The sequence below is a fragment of the Enoplosus armatus genome, chromosome 6, assembly GCF_043641665.1.
Source record: "Enoplosus armatus isolate fEnoArm2 chromosome 6, fEnoArm2.hap1, whole genome shotgun sequence".
Classification (NCBI taxonomy): Eukaryota; Metazoa; Chordata; class Actinopteri; order Centrarchiformes; family Enoplosidae; genus Enoplosus; species Enoplosus armatus.
In genome coordinates, this window is record NC_092185.1 from 51,464 (window position 1) to 64,024 (window position 12,561).

Below are 12,561 nucleotides of genomic sequence, written 5' to 3' on the forward strand. Positions count from 1 at the left end.
TGAACACAGTGAATATGTCTCAACAATTATTAAAACTGACTGTGACTCTCTCAGGTCCACGCTGCGACAGATGTAGCCCGGGTTTTTATGGAGACCTGGCATTGCCAGGTGCTAGCTGTGAGGAGTGTCCCTGTAACAACAACATCGACCCGGACGACCGTGACGCCTGCGACAGCCTGACAGGAGAATGTCTTCGCTGCCTCCTCAACACGATGGGACCACGCTGCCAAGACTGCAAACCTGGTTACTACGGCATCGCCCTGGACCAGGACTGCAAAGGTAAAGAGGGTATAAAATTATGATAATAATAATATTAATAAAACCCTAATCCTTTATTCATATAGCGCATTTTATACAAAAAGATGATATACAATGTCTATCCATCCATCCATTTTCTGCTACTGGGTCTAACCTTGGGTCGCCTCCCAGTTGGATGTGCCCTGAAAACCTCCACATGAAGGCGTCCTGAAGGCATTGGAATCAGAATCAGATGTTGAACCACCTCAACTGACTCTTTCAACGTGAAGGAGCAGTGGTTCTCCTCTGAGCTCCTCATACTGTCTCTAAGGCTGTCCAGACACCGTGCAGAGGAAAGTAATTCAGCTGCTTGCATCCACCATCTCATTCTTTCAGTCACTACCCAGAGACCAGGACCACAGCTGAGGGCTGGAATAGAGATCCACTGGTGTATCCAGAGCTTCACTTTGAGGATCGGCTCCTTCTAAACCACTACAGTCCAGGTCAGAATCCACATCTACCTGATGACTGCCATCTGACCCTCAGTGTTGAGCAAGACTCTGAGGTACTTGCGACAGTGACACTGTAAAGCTGTAAACTGTCACAGTCTGGTGAAGCCAAGGTTAAAACACTGGCTCTGCCCCTGTCCCTTTACCTATGGTCTTGTAGTGACCAACAAGGTGGCGGCTCTGTGTCACACCTTCGGACTGAGCCTGACAGGACCCCATAGGTGGGTTCACCAACCACCAACTCTTCCCAGGCCTGGCTCCAGGAGGGAGCCCTGGTCTCCCTATTCTGGGCGAGGTAGCGCTGTCACAAAGTCATAAAGCACTGTTATAAAGGTTTTCAAATCGCTCAGTCTGACCCACACCTCACCTCACCATCATGGTGGAATGCTAGCCTCTCTACCACGTTCAGCTGGAGATTCTCGGAAGAGAAAAATGAAAAATGCCTATGAAAACACTGATACAAGAAACAGGACCTTTAAAAACATGGCAGAACGGTAAAGACGAGGGTTTAAAGTTCGTCTCTGCTGGACTATATGTTTTTCTTTAAATCTCAACAGATACTGAATACTGTGTATCAGATGGATCAGTTTATTTTTAGGGTCCTTATTTTTTGCCACTGACACAAGGAAATCCAGCTCTGTGCCAACCACAGAGCCAGCTCTCCCTTTCCTGTGAAGAGTGTCAGTATTTGTTGACCCGTCCAGTCTATTGTCAGCTACAGCCCCAGGTACCTGTAGGTCCTGACCACCTCCACATGGACCCCTCCCATTGACTGGTTGCAGATGGGGCCTGGTCCTCTGGAAGTCCACCACCATCTCTTAGGTCTTGGAGGTGTTCATATTCAGATGATTTGACCTGCACCATGTCACTAATCCCTCCACCAGGCCCCTGTACTCGCCCTCTATACACCCCACAATCACAGTGTCATCTGAGAACTTCTGTATGTGGCATGAGTCAGAGTTGTACATGAAGTCAGATGTGTAAAGGGGAGAGCACAGTCCCCTGTGGTGCACCAGTGCTACTGACCACAGTACAACTGGACCTGATGGGGGAGGTGAGGGGTGAGAACAGGACAGGCATCAGCAGAGTAGGGCTATCAGACCTGTTGTAGAAGTAGTTGAACTGGTTTGTTCTCACCACATCCCCATCTGTCATGCTACTTCTCTCTGATATATTAAGTATGTAATATATTTATTGTGTATTTTCCAGAGTGCTCCTGTGACCGGCGGGGGACGGAGGTGACTCAGTGTCCACTGGAGAGCCCATGTTTCTGTGATTCGAGGACTGGACAGTGTCCCTGCAGGACAGGGGTGGTGGGTGTCCTCTGTGACGAGTGTGAGGACGGATACTGGAACCTGGATGGAGCGTCGGGATGTCAACCATGCAGCTGTGATCCTGTTAACTCTTTTTCCAACATTTGCAACAAGGCAAGACCACCACCAACTACAGACACTGTCCTGTTAAATCATAGTGACCTCAGGGTCAGAATAATCATTCTGTACGTTATTTACTTCATACCACACAAGTGTCAAAGTTCAGATTAAAGTGAAACGTGTTGTAAAGTGTAACTTTAAGGGATAAAACAACCGAATTTGATCCTCCAGATCAGATGTCACAAAGTGTTTCTTAATAAAAGACATAAAATAGGCATTTTGTAAACGTAATAAATAATAACTTACAGTAGATGAACGATTGATTATAAAGCATTTATTGAAGGAAGCAGTGATGTGTTCAGGTGACGGGACAGTGTCCATGTCGTCTTGAATTTGGAGGAAGACAGTGTGACGAATGTGGAGAAAATCATTTTGGGAATCCAGACCTGCAGTGTATCTGTGAGTGAAAACACAAAAACACTCTCACTATCACTGACTCTAACCCTACATTGTCTTTAACCCTATCTGTGACAGAGCTCCATCTTACTTTTATTGAAACTCGTCACATCTCATTCTCAGCTTGTGACTGTAACCTGGAGGGAACCGAGCGCCCGTCATGTAACCCTGAAACCGGCGAGTGTATCTGTCGGATCGGCGTCACGGGTATCTTCTGTGATGAGTGCGCCCCAGGCTATGACTTGGCGTTCCCAGCCTGTGAGGAGTGCCACCCCTGCACTGCCCTCTGGGCTGAAAACGTCACAGATGTCCAGCGAGCCGCTCAAAGGATGAGAACCTTCATCCCTTACCACAGTGACGACCTGAGGCCCAGAGACAGTCGCAACTGGCAACAGATGCTGGAAATGCACTCCAAGCTGGACAGCCTGTCCAACCTGACAGGACTTTCCCCACCAACGGTAGAGAAGGTGGAGAAACTGTGTGCGATGATCGGGTAAGTTTTGCAGTTATTACTCAACTCCAGTGTACAGTGTTAGATATGGAGTAACGGGACTTTATAAAAACATGGTGACCATGTGACCTCTCTGCTCTCCGTGTCATGGAGGTATGGTATGAAGAGCTGCAGTTCTGTGTGTCTGTTTGACCGAGTGCTGAGCTACACACACTCACGCACACACACACACAGGCAGAGCAGAGAGGACACAGCGGACAGGATGCATTTGGCTGCATTCACACAAAATAGCTGTAACTTAGCTACACTGCATGGATCTGGCGTTTGTTGCTTCATAACGTTAGCTGATTTTCAAACGGCAAGCTAGTTAGCATCACATCTCTTTTGGATTTTCCAGTCCTGACCATCCATCCCTTTACATAGAAATCAGTCCACAGGCTGCTATAGGCAACCAAGAAAGTCGGGGAGGGTCTAATTTTTTAAGTTACGTTACACTCCGTTCATACATTGGCAATAAAAAGCAATTTATACATGCATGCATACAATTGTTGGATTATAGTACCTAATATTACAAAATATTAAGTGATATTACAAAATATTTTTAGTGCCCACCCACAGAGATATTGAATCAATCAAATGACCAGATGTCATCAGTCCGTGCCAAACATCGATCGGTCAGCTGATAACGACTAATAACACTACTGTACTGTAGGGGGCGCAGTCACAACAGGAAAATAATTTTGTCTTTTTTTGAAGAAGAAATCCTTTTCGCAAAATGCTGACCCAATAAGTAGAGAAGTGGAAATAAACCAATAATTAGATTTCTTATCAAATATGAATGTTAATTTCAGTTCGACATTACGTGTTCAGGTGCGGAAACTGACTGATATTTAAAGTTCTGTCGTCTTCCTTGTGCTACTTTCAGTTTCAGTCGGACTTGGATGGAATTATTTAGAATACGAGGAGGTATCTCTTTATGTAGTGATCTCTCCTTTCTGCCTACACAGTGATAGTTTATCAACTGTAGTTGATTATAAACCAGGTATAAAAGTCTGGAACAAGAAATCACAAGAATGAAGTGAGAGATCAGTCAATAAAGAGTTAATCTGCTTGGTTAACTCAATAATCAAACATTTTTAAACGTTTTCTTCCTCACAGGAAGCTGAAAGAAGCCATCGACCCGAACTTGATCCTGATCCACCTGTCTCCCCTCCTCAACACTGAAATCGACAACATTCGTCTGGAGTTCAGAAAGCTGTTGAACAACCTGAAGGAGAAACTCATGGAGGATCCAGACGATGAAGATGAATATCTGGAGGGTACAGAGATTTGTTCTTGTAATATTTTAACTTTCTAAAAAGACAGATGATCCCTCCCTGAAGGGGGGTCCATTATTCTTGTAGTTGTAGTCAAACAGAATCTTTGTGTCCTTTGATAAACTCCATACAAGTTGAGTGTTTTCTTTAACCATAAACTCCTGACGGACGAAGTTGCTCAGAAGGTTCTCTGTCTCTGCAGAGGATTTCCGTTGTGGCCTCCTCCCTGATCGAGGCTCAGTTTTAGAATCTGGGGGACGTTCATCTGTAGAAAAGTCCTGCTGGTTCAGGACTTCTTACAGATTCCACTGTTCTCCTGGAAACTTTTAAACCTTTAGAAACAGTTTAATCACTTAATCTCGCTCAGATCAATGCTTCCACACAGTGTGATGGTGGAGGTCTACAGAGAACTTTTATATATCCTTATATGTGGATATATATGTCTTTGTATGTACTGCAGTCAGACTGGATTTAATTTCTAATTCAGTTCTATGTGGACCAAGATCAGACACATTTATTTCCTGTCATGAATGTACCCGCATCCTTCCCCTCACACAAAAGTTCAATTTAATTGAACTTTGACCTGTGAAATCACAAGGCTCCTTGGCCAATCAGAGAGAAGGGGTGGGACTGACCTCTCGCTCAGAAAATATTGGGTGCTTCTGAATTTTCTTAAATGTTTCTGTTACTTGTGTCTAATCCTAACCCTAAACCACTGAGGACACGAGGAAGAGATGCAGGAAAAGGGGAGAAATGCCTACCTGACGCACAGGGATGTTCAGCCTCATAGAAGTCAATATTTAATTATAATGTTTTTTTTACTGCTATAAGACATCAGAGTCCTCCTCCTCTCACTGACTATAATATTATCTACGCTGATGAATGAAGAGAAAAACCTTTCTGATAAATGATGTTGTTTTATGCTGCCTTTATTAATCAAACCCCCAATCTTTTGTATATATGTATCAGTCATTTTTCACGGTATCAAACTGCACTGATGTTGTGATGTAGTTGTCAGATCAGTCTTATCAGCTACAGTGATGTTCCATGTTCCACCAAAATCTCACAGAGGATCAAAGAAACCACCTGAGTCCAGCCTGGAGACAAATACTTTGTGCAGAATTAAATTGAATCCCTTTTTAAATTAAAGTGTGCAGAAAGTGAAGAAGTCTGAAGACTTTCAGCAGTTGCTGTTTCATCAACTGGTGACTTCAGTTAAAGATTGTTAAAATGAAAACACAGAAGCATCATTAAACTCATAATTTTATCATCAGAGACTGAAGAGGATGCCCAGATCCTCCTGAATCTGTATGAAGAGTCGGTTACAAGGAACAGAACTGAACATCATCACCAAGTGAATAGAAATCACTAGAACATCTTCATTATTGAATTTATCACAGAACAGACTGTGCTACTTTATGAGCTCCACTTCTTTAGTTTATTTCTGAACTCAGTGCTTCCTCTGATCCTGTTGTAGAGCTGCTGGATGAGATCCAGAAGCTTCATAAAGCCTTCATGTCGGACGAGAAGAGGGTGAGAAACAGCAACAAAGCTCTGGAGAACTCCATGGACACCAGACAGGAAGTCAAACAAAAACTGAGCATGTGCAGAAGCAAAGGAGAGCTGGCACCGCTGGAGAAGAAGGTCAAAGAGCTCAGTGCAGTCAACCTCAACCGAAAGGTGAGTATTAACCTGCAGAGTCATATGACTCTCATCAACCAATCAGCAGTATGTATGAAGTAGCTTTTGCATTTAAATGACGAGTTCTCCTCAGTGTGTCTTGATGCTGTGTGCTGCTGTGTTGGCTAAAATGGGACATAAATCATGTAAAGTTCAGGTGACTGATAATCATAAAGTGATTCATAATCACAGTCATGTGAATGAGCCTCTTCATACCTTAATTAGTGTGTTGTGGTCTGATGCAGATCTGTGGAGGACCAGGTCTGGAGGACTGTTCTGGATGTGGTGGAGCTCTGTGTAGTCTGGATCTGGGAAAAAGGAAATGTGGAGGTCCAAACTGTGATGGAGTCGTTCCTGTTGGTCAGAAAGCTTCAGAGACAGCAGTGAGAGTGAAGGACCAACTCATCACACTGCCATCTAGACTGCATGAGTCCCAGAACAAGGCAGGTTTACACTGGGGCGACTGGTGCTGGTATTGGAACAGGGTCAGAGGTCTAATTCACTTCATGGGATTTCAGTGAGAAGGTCCAAATAGACCAGCTTTAAATTTGAAGGGTGTTAAATCCTGAGACCTGAATGCATTAGTTCCACTGAACAAGTTAAAGGCTCATTTAAAGGAAAACTGCTTCAACAGTAACATTGTAACAAACTCAGGAGCAGCTTTAAGTTCACATTGGTTATAAGGTAAGTCAATAATAACTAACTTAAAACAGGTTGCACCTCACAAAATAGTTCTTACGTCAAGATGAGTTACAGCCACTAATCGGTAGCTGATAACCAACAGAACAATCTGCCTGCTCCACGTCCCCCTATTTATCACTTTATTTAACATTTCAACATTAAATAAATGGTTTATAACAGACTATAATATAGTTACAGGTAGATCTAAGTGTTTATTATTGCATTTGCTAACAACTATAACTCCTCCTGTGGACAGAAGTGGAGGCTGCTGTATAAATAGATGTTCAGAATCAGAATCAGAAATACTTTATTGATCCCCGGGGGAAATTATACAGTACCGGTGCTCCCATTCAAGAGTAGAAAATAGCATACATTTAGAAATAAGAGTATGTACAAAAATAAGATATAAAAAATAAGATATAAAAATATATATATACACATTTATAATAATTAAGTGAAAAATATATACTATATGAAATATATAAATATATAATAAAAAATTATATATATATATATATATATATATATATATATACTGTATATAGATGTAGTGTCAGATCAGTCTAATCAGCTACAAAGCAAAATCTCACAGAGGATCAAAGAAACCACCTGAGTTCAGTCTGGAGACAAATACTTTGTGCAGAATTAAATTGAATCCTTTTTTTAAATTAGTGTGCAGAAAGTGAAGAAGTTTCAGCAGTTGCTGTTTCATCAACTGGTGACTTCAGTTAAAGATTCTTAAAACGGAAACACAGAAGCATCATTAAACTCATCATTTCTCATCAGAGACTGAAGAGGATGCCCAGATCCTCCTGAATCTGTATGAAGAGTCGGTTACAGGAAACAGAACTGAACATCATCACCAAGTGAATAGAAATCACGAGTACATATTCATTAATGAATTTATCACAGAAAAAGTGAAAAATAAAAAATATATACAATATGTGTATAAAGTGTAAATATATACACACACATATATATATACATATATGCCATCACATATATACAGTATATACATATATATGTGTGTGTGTGTGTGTGTGTGTGTATATATATATATATATATGTGATGACATATATGTATATATATGTATGTGTATGTGTGTGTGTGTGTGTGTGTGTGTGTGTGCATCCTTCTCTCTGACACCACCGTCAGAGAGTCCAGCTCCAACCCCACAATGTCACTGGCCTTGTGGATCAGTTTGTTGAGTCTGTTGGAGTCCGCCACCCTCAGCCTGCTGCCCCAGCATGCAACAGCATAGAGGATAGCACTGGCCACCACAGACTCATAGAACATCCTCAACATAGTCCGGCAGATGTTGAAGGACCTCAGCCGCCTAAGAAAATAGAGACAAAGTTGTCCACAGCAGCCCTGTACTCCTCATCACCCTTACTGATACATCCAACTATTGCTGAGTCATCAGAACCCTTCTGAAGATGGCAGGTCTTTGTGCAGTAATTGAAGTCTGTGGTGTAGATGGTGAAGAGGAAGGGAGAGAGGACAGTCCCCTGCGGGGCCCCGGTGTTGCTGACCACTCTGTCTGACACACAGTGTTGCAAGCGCACATACTGTGGTCTGCCAGTCAGGTAGTTGACAATCCAGTACACGAGGGGGGCATCCACCTGCGTCTCCATCAGCTTCTCGCCCAGTAGAGCAGGACGGATGGTGTTGAACGCACTGGAAAAGTAAAAAAACATGACTTTCACAGTTCAGGCGGGCGTGGACGCGGTTGAGCAGATAGATGATGGCATCCTCAACTCAAAGTCGGGGCTGATAGGTGAACTGAAGGGGGTCCAAGTGTGGCTTGACCATGGGCCGGAGCTGCTCCAGGACGAGTCTCTCCAGGGTCTTCATGATGTGGGAGGTCAGTGCCATCTCCACCCCCACAACGTCACTGGCCTTGCGGATCAGTTTGTTTAGTCTGTTGGAGTCCGCCACCCTCAGCCTGCTGCCCCAGCATGCAACAGCATAGAGGATAGAGATGTTGAAGACATGGTGAAGTACTCCACATAGCTTTAAGCACCCTGGGGCTGACACCATCAGGGCCTGGAGCCTTGCTTGAGTGGAGTCTCATCAGCTGTCTCCTAACATGGTCAGCAGTGAAGCACACTGCAGAGGTGACCGGTGGGGGAGGGGTGGAGTCGTCAGTTTGGAGAGCGCCTGGGGAATGAGGTGTGAGGAGAGCTCTCACGGGCGGGGGGGGTGGGGTTGGCGGGGCGTTTTCACCTCCTCCCTGTTGCCAGCTCTGAAAGCCCTCTTCTTTGCATTCAGGATGGCCTTGATGTCCTTTGCCACCCATGGCTTGTTATTTGAATAGCAATGAACAGTCCTTGCTGGGACAGTGGAGTCCACACAGAAGTTGATAGTCCGTGATGCACTCTGTGAGCCCATCAATGTCCTCTCCATGCGGCTCACAGAACACCTGCCAGTCAGTCACCTCAAAACATCCCTGAAGTGTCTCATAAGCCTCCTCCGACCATCTCCTCTCTCTCCTTATGGTTGCAGGCTTCACCAGAAGCACATAACAGGGGTTGAGGTGCAGTAGGTTGTGGTCTGACCTACCCAGAGGGGGAGGGGAGAGGAGCTGTATGCATCCTTTACATTAGCATACAGCAAGTCCAGGGTCCTCTCCTCTCTAGTAGGACAGGTCACATACTGAGTGAAGGTGGGAAGTGTCTTAGCCATGATGAAGTGGTTGAAGTCACCCGAGATAGCAATGAATGCATTCGGGTGTTGAGTCTGTAGACGGGCTATGAGGAAGTGAATGACGTTACACACCGACATCAGGTTGGCAGAGGGGGGGATGTAAACATTCACAACAATGGCATGTGAGAACTCCCTGGGCAAATAATACAGTCTGAGTCCACCCGCCAACAGTTCAATGACAGTATAGTGAAATAGTATAGTGTATAATACAAAATGTGTCTTCAGAAGTCATAAATGGTTTCAAACACTGTACATTAAACACAAAATATCCTTATATCTGCTTACAACTATAACATTTCCTAAATGTTATATGCTGCTTATAAATAGAGGAACATAAAGCAACAGTGAACAGCAGGTAATACGTGTGAATATTACTGGATCAGCAGTTGTTATTAAATGTCATGATAGATGTTTTGGTGAAACGTGAAGCTGCAGTTGACGTCATTGTTTACATTGTCGATTGTTTACATTGTCGAATGTTTTCTGATTGGACACTGCCACAATAAATAGTTAAGTCTTTAGTGGCTAAGACAACTTATGTTTGAATGTTGTAACCTGATTTAGTTAATCACTCGTTTGAAACTAGTTAGTATTACTGAGAACTCATGAAGGACTTCATGTTCAAACTGGTGATTTAAAAACAGCTCGTGGGTCTGTCTCATTCTATATAATGTTTTTTATTGTCCCAGTAACAGCAGCAGCAGCAACACACGTAGTTTCACAGCAGGTAACTGTTTAAGTGTGGCAGTTGCAGTATCACCTGTGACTGACACCTGACAGAAGAATCTGTTCTGTTATATGTAGAGACTGATAATATTATTCTGAGAAAAATGGCATGGCAACTCAGTTTGATGCTGTAGGAACTCTGTTCAAACACAAAGACTTCACTGTTGAATAAATGTTATAACTGTTTATTCTGTGTCAGATCAATGATGCCAAACAGGCGGCTCAGGACACCAAAGACCAGGCCAAAGATCTGCAGGACCAGATCAATGACAACATGGACTCTTTTGAGAGAGACAAGAATAAAACAAAGGACCTCATCCAGCGAGTCAAAGACTACCTGATGGGTTAGTGTTCAGGTGATACTGCAGGAACCTGGTCCTTACCTGAAGTAAACGGGTTCAGTCATTTGGTCAGTTTACAGGTGGAGAGATTCTCATGATGTAAGGTGTCCATGTTTGTTACATATTGAGCTTCAAGTGAGATATGTCTCTGAAACTGATAAATATGGCAACTCCAACATGATATGAACACAAAATTAGTCTTTAACATTACGTTTCAGGAGGCCAAGGGCAGCAGCCAAGACACACAGACCAAGACCTTTATACAGATGTACTTTAACAACAACCCTTGTTAACTAAAACAATTATTCATCATGTTTGCTCCCAACAGATGAGATGGTTCCTCCTGAGGACATCGAGAAAATGGCCAGAGCTGTTCTGGGCATCCAGCTGCCAAAATCACCTGATCAAATCCGATCAATGATCAATGACATCAATAATCTGCTGTCCAACGCCACCAATTTCCAGGATGACCTGAAGAACCTGGAGGAGCACTCCAAGACCGCCCACGACCTGCTGCAGAGAGCTCGGGAGCTCAAGTCAGTGTCTGAAAACATGAAATAACCATGATAATAACTAACTGAAAACATTGAAACTCCACTTTGGGTTCCCAGAGGCGTCTACTACGAAGCAGGATTTGGTGTTAGCGAGTTAACTTCAGGGTTAACCCTGGGTTTTGAGGGTTACAAGATGGCACCGCGGATGGCTGCCTCGGGCTGTTGGAGCGCATTGTTCTGCCTTATTTTGTCTGTAAACAGTGTTTTTTGTTTTGGTTTACAGAGCTCTTTCACCAGAGAAGAGCTCACAAACATCAGGGGAACAACTCCAGTGGATTTGTTTCCCGAATTTCTTGCACCCTCAGCTGTTTTGTGGGACATTCTGGTCAAAGGTGCTCTCACCTTTGCAGCTCTACGTCAACGTAGAGGGAAACGTGCCAGTGCGCTCGTGCGTCTTCGCCGGTGAGGACAACGCACATCGCTACCCGGAATATTTCTCTCTAATGTGCGCTCACTGGGAAATAAGATGGACGAACTCCAGCTACTGATGAGGAGAAACAAGGACTTTTATTCATCTGCTGTTTTGTGCTTCACGGAGACATGGCTGGGTGAAAGAACTCCCGACGCGACGAGCGGACCGCGATGCACACCTCTCCGGCAAAACAAAGGGTGGAGGTATTTGTTTTTACATCAACAGTAGCTGGTGTAACGACATGACAGTGATCCGACGGCATTGCTCTCCTTCTCTAGAAACCTTTTTCATTAACTGTAAACCCTACTACTCCCCCCGTGAGTTTGCTTCATTCATTCTGGTCGATGTTTACATTCCACCGGAGGCCAACGTGCAGGACGCACAGCGCGCACTCGCCGACCAGATACTGGAAACGGAGCGGACCAACCCGGACTCCTTAGTTATTGTCCTCGGTGACTTTAACAAAGGTAACCTCAGTCATGAACTCCCCAAATACAAACAGTTTATTAAATGCCCCACCAGGAAGGGGAACACTCTGGATCACTGTTACACCACAGTCAGTAACGCTTTTTACGCCGTCACCCACGCTGCACTGACACTCTGACCACGACATGGTCCACCTGATTTCTGCATACAGTCAGAAATTAAAACTTTCTAAGCCTGTTGCAAGAACATCGAAAGAGTGGACCAGTGAAGCTGCAGAGGACCTGAAGGCGTGTTTGGACTGCACTGACTGGGATGTTTTCAGGACTGCTACCAACAGTCTGGATGAGTACACAGAGGCTGTGTTGTCATAAATCAGCTTCTGTGAGGACTGCTGTGTACCAACTCGCACCAGGGTGAGTTATAGGGTGAGGGCCCACAGGATTAAATGACTACAGACCCGTCACCCTGACCTCTGTGGTCATGAAATCATTTGAACGCCTGGTTTTGTCCTACCTCAAATCCATCACTGACCCTCTGCTGGACCCCCTGCAGTTCACCTACAGAACCAACTTGGCCCTACACTTCATCCTCCAGCACCTGGACTCCGCGGGATCCTACGCCAGGATCCTGTTCGTGGACTTCAGCTCTGCCTTCAACACGATCGTCCCGGCTCTTCTTCAGGACAAGCTCTC

At 44.3% G+C, this 12,561-nt stretch overlaps 1 protein-coding gene across 1 annotated transcript in view; it reads left to right on the top strand.

Annotated features, from left to right (window-relative positions):
- Positions 1–12,561, top strand: part of lamb4 (laminin, beta 4) — a 32,726-nt gene that overhangs the window by 14,493 nt on the left and 5,672 nt on the right. The window contains exons 22-30 of the mRNA XM_070906927.1: positions 55–279; positions 1,956–2,173; positions 2,482–2,578; positions 2,699–3,068; positions 4,185–4,345; positions 5,820–6,022; positions 6,268–6,465; positions 10,336–10,480; positions 10,806–11,013. Coding sequence (XP_070763028.1) covers positions 55–279; positions 1,956–2,173; positions 2,482–2,578; positions 2,699–3,068; positions 4,185–4,345; positions 5,820–6,022; positions 6,268–6,465; positions 10,336–10,480; positions 10,806–11,013 — 1,825 coding nt within the window. The remainder of the gene's footprint in view (positions 1–54; positions 280–1,955; positions 2,174–2,481; positions 2,579–2,698; positions 3,069–4,184; positions 4,346–5,819; positions 6,023–6,267; positions 6,466–10,335; positions 10,481–10,805; positions 11,014–12,561) is intronic.